The sequence below is a fragment of the Hermetia illucens genome, chromosome 4, assembly GCF_905115235.1.
Source record: "Hermetia illucens chromosome 4, iHerIll2.2.curated.20191125, whole genome shotgun sequence".
Taxonomy (NCBI): Eukaryota; Metazoa; Arthropoda; class Insecta; order Diptera; family Stratiomyidae; genus Hermetia; species Hermetia illucens.
In genome coordinates this window covers 82,220,450-82,246,579 of record NC_051852.1, presented here as the reverse complement: position 1 = coordinate 82,246,579, position 26,130 = coordinate 82,220,450, and the positions used below count along the sequence as shown (strand labels likewise).

Below are 26,130 nucleotides of genomic sequence, written 5' to 3'. Positions count from 1 at the left end.
ATTCCAGTTTTTACTAATAAAACATAACCGCTAAGCAATAAACTAGAAGTTGTTATAATTAGCTAACCTACTATGATTATTAACAAGTTGTTTAAAAAAGTCAAATTTACTGTTAGCCAAGCAAACTATCTTATCCTATCGTGCGTTCCATTGTATGGAAAAATGGTATAGCCAGGAGTGGATCACGTGTTGTGCTCTACAAAGTGGTTTTCGGTAACCATAGTCAACTTGGTACAATTACGGGGGAAACCGCGTTAGAACTAGAATTTAAGATTTTTTTTAGTAGGAGGAATTATTTGAAATTCAATAAAATTTGGACATTATATTAGAGATATATTGTGGACAATTTTTAAGAATTGGAAAAAGTTAAGCCAAAAATACCGGACAGTATTCCGCTGAAGGTTGCAACTAGAGTTCTCTAACTGCGAGACGTGTAGCAACTCCAATTTTTCAATGAGGGCTTTTAATTTTACATCACTAACTTATTTTCAAAGAATATGAGCCTTAATGATGATTGGTCCAGATTGGGCTCATGAAAAAAAAAGTTTAGTGATTTTTCTCCGCTTAGGATTGAATTGAATTGATTTAATTAAAAATAAATAAACTAAAATATTCCTTGTTTTATAATAAAGATACACTTTTAGAATTATTTTTTGAATATTAATAACGATGACCCATACGGTCCCGATTCCACCCTGCACTGACACGGAAAAACCATTTTCGCTGTCAAAAATTGGTTTTCGATGTCATGACCACCGCAATTCGCACTGTGTATCTGACACGCAAGTTGCTGGTTCCGCCACAGTATTATTATCAACCTTTTGAAATTGATTAAAAGCTTCCCTTAAGTTTATCTTAGGAATACTATCTTGCATCACCCATCGCGTCCAATACTGTCAAATTTCGTGGAAATCCGGTTATTAGTATCAAAGTTATAACAATTCAAACTGCATCTTAAGCCATACGAATAAGATGCTGACGTCCTAATTAACAAGAATAAATGACGTTGTCGGGATAGCTGAGTAGTTAGAGCACAATGCTTCGTACGGAAGGTCACGATTCAAATCTCATAGGGGGCAGTGAGATTTGTATCGTGATTTGACGTCGGATACCAACCGACTCAGCTGTGAATGAATACCTGAGTGAAATCAGGGTAATAATCTCGGGCGAGCGCAAAATCTAAGCTACAAAATATATGCCATTCCGATCTGCCCAAAAAAAGTTGACAATAACATATTACCATATTTTAGAAATTTACTCGAAAACCCCCTAAATTCACTCTACATCTACATCTACAATTTTGAAAAGTTTGAAATCCTTTCATTATTAACACAATTAGAGAAGGTCAAAGCTGTGTATTTCACGTGAATTTATCGCAATCTAAGGCGTGCATGACGTCATGATGGTATAAACCGAACTCATGAACGGCGGATTTGGAAATATCGAGGAATATTTTTAACTTTTATATTCGATTGCAAAAACATGCATAGTAAATTTCTCAGACAAGATGAGCAGAAAACCTTTATATCCAAGGCGTCCAGCTTCCAGTATACAGACTTGTTTATATCTACTGTATGTTAGGTGAACTTGCTGATAATGTTGAACTTTTAGTGGGAAGCGTGTTTTACTATTATCAATACAGTGTTTTCCAGGTCAAATTATTTTTGTAAACGGCGTTTTAAAAAATAGAGGGTAACTGAATTTTTAACTGTGTACACACAGAAATGTCATGCATTCATCATTCCTCACATAGGCAAACACAAAACCTTTTATACCTGAAGCGACAAGCTTCCGTTTTCTCGATAATTTTTCGATTTTGTTTAGGACATGCATAATTAAAATTAATTAAAATGCATTCATCTTCTATTCATCTTAGAAGTAGTATTATTCACTTTGAAGTATGATATAAATTTCATTAGACGATGATCAATTTTGTAGTGTGGCTATACTATTGAAACGTATCGTAAGTTATAGATTACACTCAGGACTCATTATGCTGGAAAATTTGGCATAAATCCCACTATTATTAACAAAGTTGTAGTAGGTCAAGACTTCTTTTGCGTTAACATACTGTATTGCACTTGACCACATCGCATATATAAGACATGTTGGTATTACATTAAAGTGCATAATCTGACTTATTTAATATAATCTGAATTACCGAGCACCCGAGTATAAGGGGGTCATCCCGTGTGTCGGATCCGCGAAATCGAATTTTTTGTTGCCATCAATTGTAGCTAGATATAGTGTAGAATAGATGGGCAAAGTGATTTTTTGATATTCGGAGTCATTCGGAAATTATAGTGTTAAACACGTTATAAGTCACATTTCAGATTTATGTCGATCGCCGTAATAAAGCGCGTATTTATCGGTCCGAATGACGTTCGAATGACTTCGCTAAAAGGAGAAGAATTGAAGCCAAGACTGTACATGTGTTTCTTGAAGAAACCTAACGTTTATGGACTATGTATAAGAGATTAATTGTTAAATGCGTTTTTCTCGGAACTGCATGTTGAAAATCGGCTGCCACCATAGCCCAAAATCTATCTATTTCACGGTCCTGAAACTAGGATAATTGCGATTCATTCATTAGTTTTTTTGTTATTCATTGAAAAATCCGTAAAAACACCAAAATTCAAAAAAAAAGTTTAACACGGCACCAACAATTAATTTTCTAATATTTTTTAATAATCCTAGTTTGCGGACTGTAGTTAAGCGTGCACGTTAAAATGCCCTTTACTTAAGATGATCGCAGCGCCCTCTAGCGTGGCAGCAGAAAAACATCTTTTTTTGGAGATGAGTGTATAAATTGCTCTGTATTTCAATAACAGACTATGTGATCGGGCTGGAAAACATACTAGGCACGCTCAAGATATTAGTAAATCTATGGTGAAAAATTCGTGTTTGCATCTTTTCCCAGTTCTTCACAAACAATTTCTAAAAAAAGCGAAAAAAAACGGCCTTCACACGGGATGACCCCCTTAAGCAGAGCTTTCGGTTTCTGACCCATTTGAACTCGAAGAGGAGAGAATAGGATCCTATGCCGAAGGTAAATTTCATTCAACAGAAGATTAATGTGTGGCAAAAGGAAGCAATGGACTACCAAACTTATCAGATGCTGCTTGACTTGCCTTGGAATTAGTATGATCGTAAATAAAGGAAGTTCCAGCAGACCAGCCGTTAACTGTGGGGAATTAAAATCCATCTCTGCAGCATTCCTGTTTCTCCCCAAAGCATTCATCTCCTTTGGTGAATACTTACAAGATAGAGAATTCGGCACTAGATGTTGTGAGCCCTTTCTCTGTTTGATGATAAATGAGAATTTTTGAAGCTTCAATGCCCATCTGGCCAATCTACCGTGAAGGTCTGACTCGTTCATCAGTCATTTGAGCGAAGCATGGTCAGTTACCACTTCCAATGTTGTATCTTTTATGTACGCTCTAAATTTGCAAACTGTCTCCACCTTAGGCAATCATTCTCGTTTACTAACAATGTAGTTTCACTGAGGCTAAGTAAGCTCTTTTATCATATACCATCGCAATATACCATCCCTCCACTATCTTATGCATCAACATCGTTTTTATTTCAAATTGACTTGCGTCACAATGGATGGCGAAAGTTTTGAAGAAGTAGGGGCTGTGTAAGACAGGTGCCGAAGAGAGGCTCGTTTTCAGAGCGTTGAAGGTCGAGATGGCTTCCTCAGACTAGTAAAGCTGCCGCTTCGTTTGAAGCATGTCTGACAATGGTGCAGTCAGCAAAGCACAATTTGGCACAAATCACTGACACCACCCACAAATTCCAAGGAACTGCATTAGCTATTTGACGGTTTTCGTCCGCGGAAGGTTTTTGATGGCACGCAATATGTCAGGCTCGGTACAAATCCTTCCGTTGCCAAATCCTCTCCTTCTTTGGCACTCGTGGAATGGTAGGGGTTAATTAACCAACAACTTTTGATGCCACCCTATAGAGGCAGTTTCGTGATTTTGTTCCGATATTTTGGTTGGGTAGTTTATGAGAACGTGTTGATGAAAAAAATGATCGCTTTACAACTCTGCACTCTCTGCCTTTCCAATAAATGTCAAAACTAAGAGGCTCATTTCACACCTCACACGACTATATTTGGTGAAAAAAAATTACACCCTCCTTTGTATGTATGCGGACTCTCGTTAAACTCAACGTGGAAGAATGTAACTCAGTGCATGTGTTAGTGCTCACAGTTCTCAGCTTCCAACCAAATTTCGTGCCAATTGGTGTAGACGTTTCTGAGAAAAGTGTTTGTCACAGGCAGACAGACCGACGGACAGACAGACGACACATTGTAGCAAGGTTTCGCTTCAGTAAAAATTATTATCCGGGGTCGAAACGTGCGTCGTAGAAAGTTTCGCGTCGAGATGACTTGCTTCGCTAAACGTTCCGTGTGTTGAGAGCTATGTCGAGCGAAAATACGCAGAATTGAATTGAAAATCCCACGCTTTCCTAAAACCTGGTGCCAGCGTGTTCTTACGATTTCCACCCCCATTAATCGAAAAAGCTTTAAGGAAAATATTGTTCAGAAGTAAGTCAGTGTTGCAAAAAGAAATGAAATAATAATCAAGCGCAGTTGCCAAGCAGCCCTCACTGTGGTCAAACCGTTGATATCAGCTTTTGAATATCGTCCTCAGCCCACATTTGACGGGTTGTCCTAGGTATAAATGAATCGGAGAAGGGATCCAGAGGTGTTTTGTTAATATATATAAATTACAGTTATAAATTATATGAATGCAATATAGCAATTTAGCTTTAATACATTTCTACTCAACTTTTAGGCCAGTTCGATCCGCACGACCCCTTGTAGAACCTGGACAATCACCAATTAATGTTGACTATGCTAGCAATTATAACAAATCTGCACATAACGATTGGGTTAGTCCTCTGTTTTCATCAATTGTTTACAGGACGCCGGTAAGGTAAATGTACAATACTTTTTGGATTCATTCTAATCTTCCGGTATACTTTCAGGACATTCAAAAAGCGTTTTTCCTACTGCTTATGTTAGTAATCATAGGTGAATTCTTTAGTGCTCCCGCGATAACGTTAGCTGATTCCGCTGTGATAACACTACTAGGTGAAGATGCTGATAAATACGGCCATCAGCGAATGTTCGGATCCTTAGGCTGGGGATTGGCAATGTTCTTCGTAGGAATAGCGCTCGATCACTCAACTTCTTTCCCTGATCATCCATGTGGACCTGAGAAGCAAGAGAAGAACTATACAATATGTTTTGCAACATTTTCTGTGTTAATGACAGCCGCGTTTATTACCGCTACACAAATTACATTCAGATATGACGTCGAAGAAGTTGAGGCTGAACCCGAAAAGGTCACCATAGCCCCTAGCGTTGAAGATGAAATGCAAAACCAATTGGCGGCTCAGTTGAATTTGCCATCGCTAGCTGTAGGCCCAGGGCAAACCTCCGCACCGCCACCACAGCCGATTGGTTCGCAAACAAAAGTTTTCGCTCAAACAACGAGGGAGATGCCAGAGTGGGTGACAGTTTTGAAACACTTTAAGGATCTTAAGTGCGCATCCTTCTTGTTCGTGGCATGGTTTATGGGTTTCGGGATTGGTTTGATTTTCACATTCCTGTTTTGGCACCTGCAGGATTATGGTGGTTCTCCAACGCTTTTCGGAGTCGCGTCTGTGATTAATCATATTTCTGAAATTTTCGCGTACTTCTTCAGCTTTAGGTTGATTACGCAAATAGGACATGTTAAGGTTGGTCATTTGCCACAAGCAATAATCGTATTTGTATGCGAGATATGAGTAGATTTAATAATGTTTCTTTTTTTGTAGGTACTATGTTTAGGTCTTGTAGGAAACGTTTTGCGGTTTCTCTATATATCATACTTGCGGAATCCCTGGTGGGTGCTTCCTTTCGAATTTATGCAGGGCATTACTCATGCTGCCGTTTGGGCTGCATGTTGCTCGTATATCGCTCACAATACGCCACAACAGCTGAGGTCCTCTGCACAAGGAGTTCTCCAGGGTATTCATCATGGATTAGGTCGAGGTTGCGGCGCTGTCATTGGTGGAATGTTCGTAACTTATTATGGAACAACCGCAACATTTAGAGGATATGGAGTTGTCTGCCTCTTGGTGCTGGCCGGGTTTATATTCATCAATTTTTATCGAAAGGAGCATGGATTTGTTTCAGATTTGCCAGTCACGGAAGATCCACATCAAGTAAGTTGATATTAGTTTGAGAAGTTTCAGTGCTACATACGTATATACATATTGACGAGAATCATATCATATAGTACCGATTTCCAGAAAGTTTATTTGAATTTTGAGTAAGCGTGCTTCTACCTTTTAGTGTGTGAGCAGATTAGCAATGTACCAGATCTTTTGTAAAGTTTGCCGCGTTTATATTTGATATTGCGGATATGTTACTGCTACAACGGCTAAACCGTTCTAGTTTAAAAGCGGTTAGTCCATCGACTTTTGGTATTTTGATACTATATCGTAAATATCAGCAGTGCCCTAATTTCTTGGATTAAAAGGCACACGGGTGAGCACCATTATTACACCATTACAAGTGGCAATTAGTGGGCCACTCATTAAGAAATTGCAGTGAAGCAGGAATGCAGGCTTCTCGGGGAGTCCTGGATGGAACTGAAATACTTTTCTGAAAACTGGTTACAATGATGTTTAGTGGTAGTTGATGCGGTGTGCCCTGGAGAAACAATTTTATGGTCTTCAACTGTCTCATAAATAAATTTATTGTTGAATTTAGGAGAGCTGCTCTTTCTTCCTTTTCCTTAAAAGAGTTTATCAGTGCAACAATGGAAATTAGATGTTTTCTAGTTGCATTCGGTAAAGTAATATGCAATTACGAACCTCTCGAAAACTTGCCAAGAGCTGGCTACCTCTTCCCTTTTTCAAACACACCATGATTTAATGGAATCATAAAATGGCTTCTTTGGACGTTTGCATTCTATATGGAAAAATCTATTAGAGTGAAAAAGAATCCAATGTGAGATGTGGTTATCAAAGTGTAGCTCGAATTGTGCTACTTATCTTCTTTTTCAGCTTTTAGCTCGTTCTTTAGTGGAGCTGGAACATGTGGACTGCTTGCTCGATTTCTGTCAGTCGTAAGCGCGACCGGGTAGGGTCAAGCGGTTTTAAAATTAAAATTACTGTTTCGGCCGTTTCTCACTACGTTGGATAGTGAGACTAAGGGATACATTCAGTGCGGATGAGGTTTCCGTCCCATGGAAGAGGCCTTTATCATAACTTCGTGTTTCATAGCACAGCCCTCTAGCGGTTGAGAGTACTGATTCGCGATGTTCGAAGTGCTAAGTTGTGGAAATGTTACTGTCACTGAGAGGGATCTTGCCAGTCTTCCAGGGGTCCACCATCACAAACTCTGTTTTCATTGGAATGAGAAGCAAACCGTGTTTTTTATGCGGCTTTTATTCCAAATTTAAATTATTTGCTGGCAATCGGCCGATCCGCGTAGAGTAGTGCATAGTGTTGGATGTCTACCATAGCAGTGCCCATGTTAAGAACAAAGAACAGTTACGAGGAGGAGATTTTTTTGCGGACAGAGACGCGGTATACCGGCCAGAGTTAATTAATCCAGCAGATGTGTTTCTCTGACATTATATGCTTTTTAAAGTTTTGTATGAAAAACAAAACCCTATTAAAATCGGTTCAATATCTGTCTGTCCGTTTGTCTGTCTGTCTATTTTTTGAGGAAGTGCAAATCTTCACAAGACACTGGTCTGGACACACCAGCGTGTGGGATTTTTACCCACCAAAACCACCCCCATTACATCACGGGGCGGAGTCAGCTCGTTCTAACTTAGTCACCTTTCTTCTATACGAGGCGCACCAGCACCTTTCCTAGAATCTCTTCTAAATTCCTCCTTTCTTCCACAAATCTCGGAGAGTGGAAGAATACTTATGTCCTCTGAAACTCCACCGCAATTTGGACAATCGGGTGAGGTGTCCAATTTAAACCTGTGCAGGTATTGGCGATATCCTCCATGCCCCGTGAGAAACTGGGTGAGATTATAATTAATCTCAATGTGTCGTCTCTCCAACCACTCCTTGATGGCAAGAATGAGCCTGTGAGTCCACTGACCCTTTCCCGAGCGTTCCCACCGCTCTTGCCATCTATTTATGGATCTTTCCCTCTCAGCGTTTTTCGTCCGTAATAAGGAAGAAATTGGTTTCGCATTGCATATATTCGCCATCTCATCTGCCAAGATTTCAATCGGTATCATTCCAGAGATGACAAGTGCTGCATCATCTGCAGGCAGAGCATACCATCAGGGCTATCCTCCAGTAGACTGCACTCAGTTTGTTAGTATTCACTAATATCCGCAACGCCTCTCTCCAAGCTGGACTCGCATAAAGCATGGTTGAGGTCACCACCCTGGCTATAAGCAACCTAGAGTTATGCCGTGGTCCTTCCACGTTCGGCATCATCCTCGCCAGGGCCATACTAGCAGTGGATGATTTATCGCAAAGATCCTGCACATGTCGCTTATAGCTGAGCTTCCTGTCTATCACCACCCCCAAGTATTTGATTGTCGGCTTGGAAGTGATGATATGATTCCCGGTTCTAACACAGGCGTAATTTCTCTTCCGGCGCTTAGTGATGAGGACCGCTTCTGTTTTTTCACGTCCAGGGTTACTACCACGCAATATTTGCTGATACTACCCTTTCCGTGGATTGCATCTTCGGCCAAGCCAGTAACCAATTTGATGGCATCAATGGTTGATCTGGCTTTACGGAACCCATACTGCCGATCTGAAAGGCCGCCTTGGCTCTCAACAACCGGGATGATTCCAGTTAACCCGTTGGGGAGTTCCGTCCCCATGTACTCGAGGACGGCGATCAGACCCGAGTCTGTATGGGACTCATCTGAAGTGGCTTTGGCCACGAAGCCTCACCGGAGGTTTTCTGGTACCAAGGGAACCGGGATGATCCCTGAGAGCATATCCTCTAGGAGAATTCCTGGAAGATGTGTTCTCAGCCCGGTTATTTGCGGTTGGCCCCCTGATGGGAGTTTCATGGTGGTTGTGGTTATGCCTACATCGCGAGCAGAGCTCCTCGGAGATCAAGCGTGGAGTTGCGGTGTACAACTCGCGTGCCATACCGCTTAGTTGCGGCAGTGGTGTTAGATAGGCCTGGCATCCACTGGTATGAATGCTGAGCCTGCACTAAGTATAAACCAGTACCGCTGTGCTAGTCATGGCGGGGCTCTGATTGTGGTCCCAAAATCAATCCGTGTCCGAAGAGGACCGTGGGATTATGCCTACACGGCTGGTACTCACGTTAAACCCCCAGGACTTTCAACAACCGGGAGTAATCTATTATAGATTATCCGCTCTAACGTTTTCCCCACCGTGCCCAGAAGACATATGGGTCGGTATAAGAATGGTTCACCTGGAGATTTACTAGGCTTAGGCAGAAGTACCAACTGGGAGAATAACCCCTGGATGATTTTCAGCAAGAGGATAGGACATCTGCAGAGATGAACGGCCTCTGAATCGACCCATCACGATTCCATAAGCACCCCCCACGGGTTTACGTTCACTTCTGAGCAGAGCTCCTTAAAGCATTTCCTCTTGCTTCGCTGGATGGCGAGCTTGAGGCTTTTGCAGGCTGCCCTATAGGTGCACTCTTTTTGCCCCTAATTGACTCTACCTACCGCCCTCTACCGCGCTAGCGCAGGGCTGACAAAAGTCAGGTCTACAACCGAGTCTGACCCCACTTTCTGGAAGGTGTTTACAGCAGCTTCGTTAGCAATTTGATTCTCTACTACCCCACTTTAAAGGCCAAGCATTGAAATCACCTTTGGGCTTCGTTCCCTTGCGTCAAGAACAAGATTATCAAGCATTTCCTCGAATTCAGACAGTGTCAAACTTGGTGGAGGGTTGCAGCTATATACATATACACCACTTATTTTCGCCCGGCCTGTCGACCGCAAGCTCATATCGCCGCTCCACCAGTGGAATCTGTGACCCATATGCCACCGTGACTGTTTATTTACGGTTTACTTATGGCGGCAATTTTCATCTCAGATTCGAACGTGGTCTGCTCAAATAAATTCTGAGCGACCCTGAAATGATTGAGGTTTATTTGAATAAAAGCGCCTTCCTAAATTCCGGACATTTGCCACTCCCGGCAATGTGCCGGTTATCCTGTCATTTGGGGTCGCTATTGCACTCTCTGGCAATATGGCCTTTCTGCCCACACCTTCTGCATCGATCGGACCGATCAATGCTGCTGGTCCATGCCTTCTCTAAGTGCCCAAACATGAGGCATTTAAAGCAATTCTTTAGTGAAGTTTGTTCTCTTAAACGGCAGACAACCCATCCAATCCGAACCTTTCCGGCAGCTAACATCATCTGCACTGCCTCCGCTGGTACTCGTCTTGTGGCCGTTTGAGTGCCACATAGGCTTTTCGTAGGCCCACAACAGACTCCTCTCTAAGGTCTTTCAACTTGAATTGCTCTTTCAGAGCGGTACAAATTTCTCCTTTCGATGTCACTTCATGGAGATCCTTAAATTGATCTCCTGTTTTTGAGCACGCACTGCGGTGAGTTTTTCACTTGAGTGCGAAAGTCATCAGCTTTGCCCACGCTGGATCTTTTCAGCTCGAACATGAGATCTCCTTTCTGGGTTCTTCGGATTCTGTTCACATTTCCGCTCAGATCTTTTAGGTTGGGATCTGCTTTGACTTTTTTGAGTATCTCCGCGTAGGACAGATTGCCCTTACTGGAGATAACAATTGCATCTGGACGAGTTTGCACTTTTGCTTTCCGTTTCTCTTTTTTGTTAGTAACTTTAGTCCATCCATCGTTTTCGTTCGTCTTGGGCTTCGCAACGCTGGTCGAGTTTCCTAGATTCGCTGTACGCTTTCCTCCTTCTGAGCTGTTGGTGTTGGTTTTTAGAATGTCCTGTCCACCTTTTTTCTCTTAGGCGCCTGCTGATTATTTATAGGATCCCCCTCTTTTTCACGTACTCGTTTATTTCGCTGTGATTCGATAATAACACGGTTAGGTGTCACTTGGGTCGCTTGTGATACTGTTGGCACAGCGGGGTTCGGCGTATCCTTATTATTCCTTTCCTCCATCTGCGATCCATTATAGAGGACTCTAATCGGATCGAGACTCTGCTCCCTATAAGCCCCGACAGGGTTGCTCTTTTTATACGCTCCTTCACTTTTGGCGTTTATTGACCTTGCCTGTACTTTATCCTTTATCGTCTTTGTCATTGGTGGAGATCTTAAAGTTGACGAACTTTTTCTGAATGGATCTCTTCCTTGTTCCTGGAGCACCTCTTGCTGTCGCGCATCTTGAACATATGCGGTGGGTGCTGTCACAGCTTTCGTCGTCCAACGGTCCGTCTTCAGTTCATCCTTGGTTGTTCTTGCTACTGGTGTTCTCGGTAAGGTCGAACTTCGCTTGAACACTTCCTTCTCCAGATCCAAATCACTTGTAACATTATATGCCAAGGTGGCCAAGTTGTCCACCACCGAGGCACTGCGGTCGAGGGATATCGACGGCCGGGAGCCCGCTTGCTTACTCCCAAAAACCGCCGGTACTGGGGTTCCGAGCCCCTGCACCGTAGGTTTACTCCTTCTCTCGTCTTCCATGGTGGTTTCATGTTCTGGGTATCCTTCCCATAGCCATTTTGGTCCGCGCACCAGAAATGAGCAAACACTAGCCCATACACAGTCAGAAAAGAAAAGTGCATGAACACATATTTACATATCAATAGGTATGCCCCAACCCGCCAGCTGCGGTCGCGCCTGATGGGAGATCTGTCTGCCTCAATGTCGCACGGACTTTTCTCGGAAACGGCTATACCGATTGAGACGAAATTTGGTGAGAAGGTGGGAACTGTGAACGCATGCAGTCAGTGATATGCTTCTACGTTGAGATTTAGGGGGGGTCCCCATACATGTAAAAGGGGGGTGTAAAAAAAAGTTAATAATAGAATACTACCATATTTTTTGGGAAATTGAGTAAAACCCCCTTAAGTTTATTCCAGAGTTATAAAAGTTGGAAGGGGTATAACATATAATATGAAGCATATTACCCTCAAGTTTGGTCAAAATCATACTATTACTAACAAAGTTATAGTAGCTCAAATTGACTTTACTGTGTAAATTTACTGCAACTATAATAAATATCAATATCACTGAAGTGGGTTGGGTATTCAGACACCCTAAATGCATATACATAATGGGCTACGTACAAATGGGATAGTTCTACACTTAAATATACTCACAGAAGAAGCAAAAAAAACCTTTCATACCTGAAGCGACCCGCTTCCGGTTTCCCGACTTGTTTATATGTTTTTCTTTGAGCTATCAAACGTCGTGAACTGCGTGGATAATGCACACAGTCGGGTTGGATGACGGTAATGTGAAACATGTTGAGAATGAGCTTATGGAGGAGGCTTTATAGTATGCGGTAGTAGCCGAATATAATCCACTAGTAATTCGCTCATTGCCTTAGGCCACCAGGTTCCTTTCATGTTTTAGTGGGCAGAGGACGCTGTTCTGTCCTGCTCAATAACGGAAGTGAAGAAATCGTTGAGTTATAAGGTAGAATTCCAGTTAGTCGCTATTGAGTTGCAATATCCTCAGATCCTGCTGCTTTTCTAGTTTTTGTTTTCGTTAAGTCTGATTGATGTGATTGATATTCCAGCGCTTTTCCCATTGCCTTGGATTAATCGTTACAACTGTGATCGCTGTGACAAATGTGTAGTGTAATTCAGATCTGTATTGCCGCTAGAATATTATCTAGGAAGGTTTAATGAGCCAGCGGATTGTACTATCTAGAGTTTCTGGTTGTGGCCTAAATATCGGCTACATGAATACCAATGACCGTTCTTAAGGTATTGTGGAAAATAAAACCTTACTAAAATTGATTCACTGTGTGTGTGACAGTATGTTTGTCTAGCACACTTACTTTGCTCAGAAACGGTTACACTTATTGATCAGTTGCAAGGGGAGGGGAATCTGCGGGTTTAAAAAATAATGATTTAAATCAAGGACCCGTTTTGAGAAACTACCGTGACGAAAAATCTGAACAAAATTCATGGTGGTGCTGTATATGATATTTAGGCCCCACGGTGGTACAACTAGCTCCTCTAGTTTCAGGCTGCTCATCGAGATCTATCATTTTCCTAATAAAATGTCTCATGGCAGATGAAACTAACAATTATTTCATTGAAGATAATAAGAAAAACGAAAACAACAGTGGATATAGGTGCAATCAGAGCAGTATTGCTATCGGCTCCACTTGATAGTTCGCTTCTATGTTAACCCATATTTGGTTGAATCGATTCCACCCCGAGTTTTGGCTGTTTAGTGATATCTGTCTTTTGCGTTACAGATATCTTGCATGGTTTGTCAGAGTACACAGCCATTGGAAACAGTTGATTATTTATTTATTTTAAAGAAGATTGAGAATAGAGAGGCGAGTAGGACAGTTTACGGGAAGAAAATATTTCCCTAGTAAAACGAGTCGGGAGTTTTCGCGTGAGCGCTTGCACATCGAGCTGAAGTCAGATGATGAACGCAGGAAAAAATCAGACTTCTGGGACTATGATTGACGTCATGGAAATGTCATTCGCGAAGTTGTTGTATTACTTTTATTTACATTTGCCTAACCGCTTAGCCCATGGACTTCACTTTTTACCAAGAGAAGAAAGTGAAAGTGGAAACTATATTGTAACTATGTAATATGTTATCTGGCTGTTTCTCCATTTATTGTATTAAGTAAAAAAAACAGACGTTACTTCTAGGTGCTTTAATCCTTCTTGGTGTGCACAAGTGCCGGATATTGCTTCAAGATATCTATGCAGGTTTCACTGCTTTCCCCGCAAAATCAGATATCTCATGTTTCCTTAGGTGATAGTCTAGCCTGCAGAGTAAGTATTTAAACCAAAGTTTTTCTTAGTTAAGTTGAGATAATCCTGTGTGGCCCTTCATTCAAATGTTCCCCTAATTAACGTGGGCTGTTTCACTCCTGGTAAGCTTTCAGAGCTGATAGTCTACTAGAAACGTAACGTTCTGCTGTTGGAAGTTGCCGTAGGCATGCCTGTCTACACGTAATTACAGGTAATTTGATTTCGGTCTAGACATCTTTACTCTTCACTTTGGACTTTTGCCCTTTCACTGGCATCTATATGTCAAGATGCAGTAAAGTCAATCCTAAAAGGACCGGGTAGGATCCCATTTTGCATATTTTCTTCTTCCTTTCTTCTTCGAAGTAGATGTGGTTGATGCGCGGGATACCCACTAGCTTGAAACGCTATATTGTGATTTGAAATCCTTTCCACTAAATTCAGATTGAGTGTAGGACTAGGGAAAGTGACGATCTTGGATAACGGACTCTAGTCCCGAACAGGAGGAAAAGAAGACGATAGCACTTGGTTGAATAAAGAAATACGGGGCTGGATCAATCAAAGCAAAAGGAGTTAATGGTTATGGTGCTGCTGCAGACTAAATTTATAGCTTCATAACGAACTATGAAGAAGCTATAATATATTGTCTAGATTATCAAAACATTCACCATATGACGGCCCTAAATTTCAAATTCTGTATCATATGAGAAAGACTTGAAGTCCCAATTGAGATTCAGTGGCGCTGTATTCTGTCAATCGATATTTTTCCATTCGCTTCTTAGCGTTTTCTATTGCTGAGTTTATATCCAATGCACAATGCAATTATTTCTCGAATGCCTCACTTCGATAACATCTAGCTTTTTTTTCGCCGAACCACGAGAGTTTACCAAATAACTTTTGGATCAGGGAAAAGAAACAATAAGAGTCTGAAAAATGATTAATGCCCATAGCTAAGCTACTCACGCATTGATAATTTTTAAGGTTTTGTTTGCAAAACAATACCTTATTAAAATCAGTCCAATGTCTGTCCGTCTGTCTGTTTTTTTAAGGAGGAGGAAATTTTTAAAACACTCTGGCCTGGGCACGCCTTTCTCACTTCTTCTGCTTTCGCAGTTTCTCCTGGATTACTGCGATCATGGAATTGATCCCATCCCAGTCTTCCTGGCAAGCTACCATTCCCCGGACAAAATTTTCTGGTGATAGCACTTCACCTAGAGTTTCCTCTAGGTTTCTTATTTCTTCCACGAACCTAGGACACTGGAAGAAAACGTGCGCTGGGTCCTCTGGGACCCCGCGGTTTGGACAATCAGGTGAGGTGTTCAATTTAAACCTGTACAGGTACTGACGGTATCTTTCATGGCCGGTGAAAGACTGGGTGAGATTATAATTGATCTCCCCATGCTTTCCCTCCAGCCACTCCCTGATGGAAGGGATCAACCTGTAAGTCCAACGACCCTTTTCTGACTAGTCCCACCGCTGTTGCCATTTGCTTATGGATCTCTCTCTTTCGGCTTTTTTCACCTCCGATAAGGGAGAGATGGACCTGGTGTTATCAATTCGGTTGCCAGGATGTCAATTGACATCATTCCCGAGATGACGAACGCTGTATCGTCTGAGATGGTCCTGAAGGTAGAATACACCCTTAAGGCTGTTCTTCTGTAAACCGTACTCAGTTTATATGCATTGCCTAAAAACTGCAGCGCGTTTCCCCAAACTGGGACTGCATACAGCATGATAGAACTCACCACCCTGGCTATAAGCAGCCTGCAAGTATGCTGCGGTCCTCCTATGTTCGGCATCATCCTTGCGAGAGCAATACTCGTGGTGGATGCTTTTTTACAAGTATGCTCTATGTGCTGCTTAAAATTGAGTTTCCCGTCTATCATCGCCTCCAAGTATTTGATGGTCGGCTTGGAAGTGATGAAAGTCCTGGGGGTTTAACGTGAGTAGCTGCTGTGTAGGCATAATCCCACGGTCCTCTTCGGACACGGATTGATTTTGGGACCACAATCAGATCCCCGCCGCGCAGCGGTACTGGTTTATACTGAGTGCAGGCTCAGCATTCATACCAGTGGATGGCAGGCCTATCTAACACCTCTGCCGCAACTAAGGGATACGGTACCCGAGTTGTACACCGCATCTTCACGCTCGAGCTCCGAGGAGCTCTTTCCGCGATGTAGGCATAACCACAACCACCATGAAACTCCCACTAGGGGGCCAACCGCAAATAACCGAGCCGAGAACACATCCTTCAGGAATTCTCCTGTAGCATATGCTCTTAGAGGGCCATCCCGGTTCCCATGATACCGGTAACCTCCGGTGAGGCTTCGTGCCCAAAGCCACTTCAGATGAGTCCCTTGCAGACTCGGGTCTGATCGCCCTCCTCGAGTACGTGTGGACAGGCTTGGAAGTGATGATTCGATTCCCGATTCTAATGCAGGCGTAATTTCCTTTGCGATGCTTTAGTGATGAACACCGCTTCTGTCTTTTCCTCAGCGAGTGCCAGTCCAGCACTCTCTAGCCAATCCCTAACAACACTGATTGGTTCGCTTTAGTACAATTCAGCATCCTCGAGATGTTTTGCGACCACAACCAGTGCTATGTCATCGGCGTAACCCACCACCGTGGCCTCCTCCGGAACTGGAAGGTTAAGCACATCATTGTACATGATGTTCCACAGTAGTGGGCCCAGTACAGAGCCCTGTGGGACACCCGCGGAGACAACGTACTCCTTGGTTCCATCATTGGTATTATACCACAGTGTTCGCCCATGCAAATAGCTATCTATAATAGCAGCGAGGTAGGTGGGAACACCAATCGTCGCCAGAGACTTTCGTATAAGGTTCCAATTGGCCGAGTTGAATGCATTCTTCATATCCAGGGTGACCACCACACAATATTTGCTGGTACAACCCCTTCCGTAAACTGCATTTTCGGCCAAGCCAGTGACCATTTTGATGGCATCAATGGTTGATCTGGCTTTACGGAACCCATACTGCCTATCTGAATGGCCCCCTTGGCTCTCGACGACTGGGAGTAGTCTATTATAAATGACGCGCTCCAACATTTTGCCCATAATATCTAGAAGACATATGGGTCTATAGGAGGACGGTTTCCCTGGCGGTTTGCCAGCCTTAGGCAGCAATACCAGCTTCTGCCGCTTCCACGGTGCTGGAAAGATACCCGCTGACATGCGCGTTTCGAACAGCTCCGCAAACATGTCCGGTCTACATTTGACGGGAAGTTTGAGAGCCTTATTCGGTATGCCATCCAGACCTTGAGCTTTGCTGTCGCCTATTCGACTGCAGATCTCCAGCAGCTCGTCCCTGGTGACTGGTGGAATCGACGTCACATTCAGGGGACGCTGGAAAGTGTTAGTACCTCGCTCTTGTTGTGGAAATAACCCCTGGATTATTTTCAACAAGAGCATAGGGCACGTGATCTGCGGAGATGATCGGCCTCTGAATCGGCCTGTAACGATTTTAAGGGCGCTGCCCCACGGATTTATGTCCGCTCCCAAACAGAGCTCCTTGAAACATTCCCTCTTACTCCGCTGGAGCTTGAGGTTCTTGCGAGCTTTCCTATATAAATGTTCCTTTTGCCCTTGATCGATTCTACCTATTGCTCTCTGAGCCGTTCCTCTGGCTCTGTGGCAAATCGATCGAAGACTGGCAAGTTCACTATTCCACCAATAATTTTGTCTTCTAGTGGAGAATAAGTACCTCCTAGGTATCGTGTAACATGGAGAGCTCTATTAGTGAAGGTGCCTGCTTTGCTAGGCAGGTCTAGCCATACTGCCATGAATGTTTACTCATCCATCGCTTTTGCAGACCATCCTGGTGTTTTTTTGGATTTATCATATGTAGATGTAATTGTTCGACGCAATAGAGAGTGTGAAGAACCAACTAATCACTCAAAAATACATCAAAGTATTTCTGGATCGAATAAGAAGGATAACAGCTACTCCCCACCATCACTCTAGAACAAACAAGTCGGTAAACCTGGAATAAACAAGTCGGTAAAGCTGGACGCTTCAGATACGAAAGGTTTTGTGCACTTCTTAGTACGTAGCACGTAATATCATATATGCATATATTATGTGAGAGTATCCAATTTCGGTGGAGATAGACATTCATAATCTTGAATTTGCAAAGAAGCAACTTTGACGTATGATAACTTTCTTAGTAGTAGTGCGATTTCCATCAAACTTAGCAAGACAATGCTCTATATTATAGCCTACATCACTGCAATTTCGCGGTGCTAGGATGAACTTAACGGCGGTTTTGCAGCCAATTACCAAAAATTATAGTAATATACTATTATTAACTTTATTTGAACAGATATCGGTACCCAGGCACCATATAGTGATAGCCTCCTGACTTTTTTTTCAAATTTTTCGGTTTGGTAGTTTCTTAGAATGGCCTCTTAAAGACTCTCCACCTTTCTAACAAATGTCAAAATGCAAAGTACTAACCGAGACCTTTCATTTGATACCCCATATGACTATATTTGATGAAAAAAACATTTACACCCCCCTTAAATTCGACATAAAAAGATGTAACTCACTGTATGCGTGAGCGTTCACAGTTCCCACCTTTCTATCAAATTTGGTGTCAATCGCTATAACCGCCTCCGAGGAAAATGTGTGTAACCAACAGACAGAGAGACAGTATCCCGATTTTAATAAATACAACAAAACCTTAAAAAATAAGTCGAAATACTGAAAGCTCGCGTTCCAGGTATAAATATTTTTCCAAACAGACATAGGTATTGTCCTTTCTGATTTATTTCGTGCACAAATGCCCACATAAGCGTACGTATAGTACGTACATTGAATACCGCTGGTTTATCTACATATCTGAATTAGATACAACCGGCAAACTTCATTAGCACGTATATGTACACATACATTTCAGTCTGGAATAATTGATATTTAAATGACTAAAAAACTAAAACAAAATGTTTCTTTGCGACCCCCATTCAGGTGAGCTCATTTTGGTGTGGTATTGACGAATAGATATATGATGATGACCTCATACACAAAAAAAATTGAAAAGTTTCACCCTCTATAACTTTGTTAATAATGGTTGGATTTTCTTCGAGCTTGACTAAATTATGCCTTATGTTATTCCTTATACAAATGTCAAAATATTGTACTTTTAGGATGAACTTAAGGGGGGTTGCCGGGTAAATTTAGAAAATATGGAAATATACTATTATTAATTTCATTTGTGCAGATATCGGAAACGAATGCATTTTGGGGCCTAGATTTTGGAAAAGTTCTGAGAACGAGACCCGCTTCAATTTTCGGGTCACACATTCCGAGCCCTTGCTCTTTAATGTTTCACCCAATAGCAGAATTTTCGGAAAGTACTAATCAGTGTCCGGATAGCTGGGTGGTTACAGCAAAAGGCTGTCATACGGATGGTCGCGGTTCAAATCTCACTAGCGGCAGTGTATTGTGAGTTGATGTCGGATATCAGTCGGGACAGCTGTGAATGAGTACTTGAGTCAAATCTGGTTAGTAATCTCAGGCGAGTGCAATGCTGACCACATTGCCTCCTGTAGGCTACTGTAATGCTGTAGTGTACCGTTACTGTCTTGAATGAAGTGCTCTAACACACGTCAAGGCCCTGCTCCAATTTGATTGTTGCGCCAACGATTATTAATATTATTATTTCATTTGATGCCCCACATGACCATATTCTGCGAAAAAAAATGTGCACCCGCGTTTCACATATATATGGAGCCCTCCCTCAAACTCAACACAAAATAGCGTGACTGGCTATAGGTAAAAGGAACTACAGACCACACCTTCATAACAAATTTCGTGACAAATTGGTCTAGTCGAGTAAATCGGTTGTGACAGACAGAAAGGCAGACATTGAATCGATTTTAAAAAATGTATGCGATCGTCGGCGATTCAGATCTCAAGACAAATAGTATTGGCTAGGCTGGAAATACCAACAAGACGTGGGAAACATAGTCAAAGAGTTGAGAGGGATGCCCTTTTATTACCTTGAAGCGGACAAAGTCACACTAGTCACATTGGGCAACGAGTACAACGAGAATCGGATAAAGGTCAATCCCTACAATGGACCTAATAGAAGACTTGAGACTAATTCTTTACCACAACCTGGAAAACAGAGGGAAAGGAGAGGAATACCTACTAATTTAATCAACTATCAGACTGAACGTCTCAAAGTCAATACTTCCAAGGATCAAAGAGTTTCCCAAGTATCATAAGCCAGCCAAGTAGGTGAAGAAAACCGTTTCGGTGGAATATTCTTCTATGCATCGAATAACCGAATGGTTATTAGGACAGTTGCAAAGTATGGAAAAACAGTTTGAGACAAGATCGATTAAGAATTCAAGCGAACCCGGAAACCGATTAAGAGTCTTTTTGTCCTTTGACATCAAGGCTCTATTTCCGATGGAGATTGAAAAGGAAGGTCAGCTACCATTCTTAGACCTGTTCTTAAGGAGAAAGGAATGAGATTGGACTTGGAGAAAACCAATTTTAATAAGGTTTTATTCTCTTTGAAAAGTACAAAGTATTATGAGAATTTTTTCCGATGCGTATCGTTTTGCAATTTAAAACATTGGTGTCTACCTTAATTTATGCCTTCAAAATGGCTGCCTTTCAATATATCGATAAAATATATTTGAAAATTTTCCAAAAAAAATGTATAAATCCGTGTTTCCCATTCTTTTTACCAATTTTTACAGGTTGCAGAAGAAACTTCTCATTTGGCCCCGCATGGCGTTCCAAGCAATCCAATACCTCGAGCTCTCTCAAGTACTAGACTCAATGATATGAACCCGAACGGCGAAAGCTACGGCACATACCAAACCACTGGAGGTAATCTGGATATACCTGGTGCTAATCGAAATCCATTTGCACACTAAATCCGTCGCACCGATTATAAATAGCTTATTTTCGTTAAAATTTTATTTTAAGGAAAATCAATTTTTCACTCTAGGTTCTAATGCTCTTAACTTTATTCTCAACCTTTATATATTTTGGAAGTATACTCAGGCATTTGTGGAAAATTATATTATTATGCTTTCAAGGTTTCGAGAACCTTTTTATTTAGAAAGGAGCTAAAAATAGGTACATTTTACTAGAAGAATAGGCCTTAACACATAGACATATTTTTAGTAAATAACATTAAAAGCACTTAGATGCTAGTTTACGCTTTTTAAAATGTAATGGCTGCCAGGACGGAAGGTTCAAATGAGGGGCTTACTTTTGTTTTCTTGCATACATATGGGGAGCAATATTGAAAACATAGAAGTAGCATTATTTGATTTGATTTGCGTTTAGTGAGCCTAAGGCATTATTTTATTTTATTTATTTTTCCTTATTTTTAAATCAAACTAGATCGAGTGTTGCTTGGAAATTGTTAGTAAAATGAATTAAATCATTATTGTATTATTGCGTGTACAGTATTGCCAATAAAATTATAAGCCGTTTCATTATAATTGATTGTGATTGTTATACGCCCCCATGTTGGACAGTTTGACGAGAAGCTTAAATCGATTTCATATCATTTTAATCTAAAGACTTTAAAATACTTTTTATTAAGCGAATTATGATTTTTGTCATAATCTAGGCGCATTATTAAAAGGAAGTAAAATAGTCGTCATAGTATATCACTGATACAATCATGCACATGAATCATAAAATCCAATACATTGAAACTCTAATACTTACATTCTATTCCATTTAGTTTGACTAATTGATAAATATTAATTGTGAATCACTGCTTAGGGTTGTATATAAATAATTACTGGGGAAGTTTCACCTATGTAATCGGCGATTTCAAATTTTCGATGTTATACACCATATTTGAATTATTTTGTTTGTTATATGTATTGGCGAAAATTATATTCACTAATTACTACTTGACTATATTTTCATAGTTTGATAAATTTAAGGTTTAGTTTAACTAAACTAAACTAAACTAAAGCTATTCTATATATTCAATTTCAAAGTTGATAAATGTCCGAATAAATAAAATTAGTCCTTAATACTGGAGAAAAACGAGTAATTTACAAAAAAAGCAGAAAACGAAAACGACTTCAAATGATATTACAAAATGATACACCAAAGACAAGAAAAAAAAACTATTGAAAAGAAGAAGAAGACTTTTTAAATATTACCTTAGATTATATTATTATAAAATAATGTACCATTTAACAAGTGTATTTTACTGCAAATATTTCCAAGTTATTATACTGAAGTGAATCCGGTGAAAAAAAGTGAAGTATTACTATAAAATATAAATTAGTTACGTAAGGTTACGTTTAACGGAAAATTAAGTAACAAAAATACAGTAATAATTACAAAAGGGTATAATCGCGAAAAGGAAAAAGTAAAACGCTACATTCATAAGGAACATTGAAGAATAAGGGTACATATTGCGGAGGCAACTGCAAAAGAAAGATAAAAAATAAATGACTTGAAATATGCTGATATTATTATATATTTACGATATTTTATTGTTGTGTATAGGTGTATTGTACAGCACTGTAAAAATTATTTAAATAAAGAAATGCACTCTATAATATGTTAAATTAAGGTATTTGTCTTCTATGAATATACTCGTATTGAAAGGTTAGAAGAAAGGGTTTTAGTGCAGAGATGCAACTTTTTCTTCTTCTTTGCGCTACAGTTCAATGTCGGTCGTCGGTTTTCTGAAGTCTCCGTCTCCACTCTTCTCGGATGATTTCGGAAGCTAAACAGCGCGCATGCTACATTGTTCAGACAGGTTGTCCTTTACGTTGGTAATTCATTTAGCCTTACTTTTTTCAACCAAAGCTTTATATATGAATATATGATGAATATATGATATATATATTTATATGAACTTTGTTTTCCTGAGCACATCCTTTCTTTTTAGAGCAATACAATGTAGAACGTTTTGTTTGCAAGTATGATCTGTATATTGATTTGGTTAATTCCTTTGTTGTCCTTTGTGTGTGTTTTCTAAGTATTCGAAATTCCTGACTTGTGTTTACTGTCGCATTTTGTCGGATTTCGATTGATTTGAAGTATGAGTTTGGTCTACCTTTTGATTATTTCAAGGAGAACATTTTACCCTCCTTCATCAAGCTTTACCTGGCTCTTCGATCGTGCTAAGTTGTTTACATCACCAGCGTAGTTCACTACCTGGGATGATTTATAGATTAAGGTACCATTTAGATTTACTCTCATCCCTTATATCATATACTCCAGAAAGATAATGAATCATAGTTCTTGGCTGGAACGCTGCTGTGACTCTTTTCTTAAAAATGCAGTCCACGGACGATTTTTCTATTGAAATCCGCTATCTTCTACTATCTTCACGTCATTTAAGGGTAGTGAATTAAATACTAACTCAAGGTGAAATTCTTATTTTACAGAATCATCTTTGTCTTCCGTTATAGCATATATTTTGATTAACCAAACGTAGAAAAATTTAGTTTTCAATCGCCAGTTGGTCTGAAGTCTGCGATGTTGCGGGCGATATGTGGACGATAGTTTTAAAAATAACCCGTGTTTGAGAGTCAAATACGTCTGATAGTAGCGGACCTCCTAATCCACATGTGGATCCACGTGTGGCGTCAGGAGCGAGCAGTTAGGATAGCTGTGGCTCGTCACTCAGAGCAGCAAGAAATACAAAAACTCTGGCCTGGTGATACGAAAGGGCCTAGGGGCGAGCAACTAGGGCTCGATTACCGGCGAAGCCGAAGAGTTATTGCATATCAAATTTCTCCCACCTTAATGTGTTCTAATACTCAGAACCATGGAGGGCGGCAGGGTGAACGACATTACGGTGAATTTCAGATTTGAGACGTTCATTGATACATCGATCACAACGAACACCAGTTGTGGAACGCCCCTTCGTCCTAGTTGACTTAAAGTCGGGCTTTATATATGGGGTCTTTTCAGACCTGGGGATCAACCAAAATTGCACACACACATTATTGGAATTCAGTTCAATCTGGAACTTTTGATACCAAACCCTAAACGGATTACAAAGGGATTACATACGAACAAAAGCGGAGTGTACATTTTTTTTTTCACCGAATATAGTCATGTTGGGTATCAAATGAAACGTATTGACCAGTACTTTTCGATGCCTGTCTCAGTTTTAACATTCGTTGAAAAGACGGGGAGTGGGAACAGTTGAAATTGATCACTTCTTTAACGGAGCCAGTCTCAGAAACTATCCAACCGAAAAATCTGAAAAAAATCATGAAACTGCCTGTATACGGCGTCCAGACCTCGAAATACTCTCCATATTGATATCTGCCCAAATTAAATGAATAATAGTATATTATTATATGGCTGGTTTGACAATGAATGTAAGCTAGTAACGGAACGGAAGAATGCCGTATACCGAGTAATGTTGCATTCTCAAAGAACGCGGGCACGCGCAGAGACTTATCATGAACTCCGGCGAGTGGAGAAGCGACAGACGGAAAAAGGAAGCCTGGGAGAACCAACAAGTCTGTGAACTAGAAAAGTACAGGAAGCAACCGCACCAAGCGCAAGTTTTACCAACAAGTCAGCAGGATGAAGCCTTATACACCTCGATCCTCATCCAGCTGAGACAAAGAGGGAAATCTGATTTCCGACAGAATGGGCATATTAGAGCGATGGGTTGAGTACTTTGACGAGCTACTGAACAACCAGAACATCGACGAGTTGGAGGTCCCGCCAACTGAAGACGACGGACAAATGCTGCCGCCACCAAGTTGAGGAGAAACAGTCCGTGCAATTCATCGGTTAAAAAATCATAAGTCGCCAGGAGCCGATGGAATTACAGCCGAATTGGAGGCGACCAGTTACACCAAGTTGTTCATCAACTTGTGTTCAAGGTATGGGACAGCGAATCAATGCCTGACGATTGGGAACGAGGCATTATCTGACTCATACATAAAATGGAAGATATCACACAGAGCAGCAATTATAGAGGTATCACGTTGTTGAATACCATCTATAAGATATTCTCCATCATCCTGCTAGGCCGGATAGCCCCATACGCCCAGAACATCATTGGCCCATATCAAAGAGGCTTCACTCCAGGCAAATCAGCAACAGATCAGATTTTCTCTGTGCGGCAAGCGATGAAAAACTGTTGGAATATGGACAACAGTTGCACCATCTGTTCATCGACTTTAAAGCCGCCTATGATAGCATAGCCAGGGTAAAACTGTACACGGCCACGAGAGAATTCGGTATCCCGACGAAATTAATGAGACTGACTAGGCTGACCCTGACCAATGTGGGATGCCAAATAAAAGCAGCAGGATCACTCTCAAGACCATTCGACATCAACAATGGTCTACAAGAAGGGGATGCCCTATCATGCCTCCTCTTTAACCTGGCCCTCGAGAAAGTGATCCGTGATGCTGAGGTGAATGCAAGAAGTATGATCCTCTTTAAGTCCACCCTACTACTGGCCTATGCTGACGATATCAACATCATGGGAAGAACGACCTAGATCGAGCAGGCGCCAATCGGCGCGAGATCTTGGGCTGCACATCAATGAAGGCAAGACAAAATATATGGTGGCAACGTCAGCACCGAAGACGAACCAACCAACAACATCACACCGTACCGGTCAAACGGGAAGAATAAGGATAGGAGAATATAACTTTGAGACCGTTGAAAATTTCTCCTATCTAGGGTCGAAAATCACAACCGATAACAGCTACGATGATGAAATCCGCGCACGGTTGTTGTCAGCCAACAGAGCCTATTTCAGCTTACAAAAACTGTTTCGCTCGAAACGTCTCACCATAGGGTCAAACCTCTTGTGTGTGTGTGTGTGTGTGTGTATGTATGGTGGGGGAGAAGCTACAGCTTCTGAGCTTCAGGCCGTGTTGGCCCATTGTACTCGCCACCCCCGTCTAACGGAATATTCCGGATTCGTTAACGTATCGCAGGATTTCCGTTAGTGGATGTGATGCTACCCGTCGCAATTGGAGAACATCGGCACCAAAGATCTGTTGCCTGATGCGTTCATAGGCGGGGCATTCACATAGAAAATGCTCCGTGGATTCCGCTTCCTCATTACAGGAGGGACACGTATCATCTTCGGTAATTCCTATTCTGAACATATGCCCAGTTAGTGAATTATGGCCTGTCAGAATGCCCACAATACACCTGCAAGTCCTCCTGCTTTTGGACAGGATAAACTTTCCGGTACGTATGTTGGGTT

The 26,130-nt window shown here is 41.3% G+C and overlaps 1 protein-coding gene across 1 annotated transcript in view; it reads left to right on the top strand.

Moving 5' to 3' along the window:
* Positions 1-22,495, top strand: part of LOC119655395 (major facilitator superfamily domain-containing protein 6) — a 59,372-nt gene extending 36,877 nt beyond the window's left edge. Inside the window, exons 5-8 of the mRNA XM_038061272.1 lie at positions 4,806-4,941; positions 4,999-5,754; positions 5,833-6,222; positions 20,645-22,495. Of these exons, the coding sequence (XP_037917200.1) occupies positions 4,806-4,941; positions 4,999-5,754; positions 5,833-6,222; positions 20,645-20,824 (1,462 nt within the window). The 3' untranslated portion in view covers positions 20,825-22,495. The remainder of the gene's footprint in view (positions 1-4,805; positions 4,942-4,998; positions 5,755-5,832; positions 6,223-20,644) is intronic.
* Positions 22,496-26,130: the final 3,635 nt, after the last annotated feature.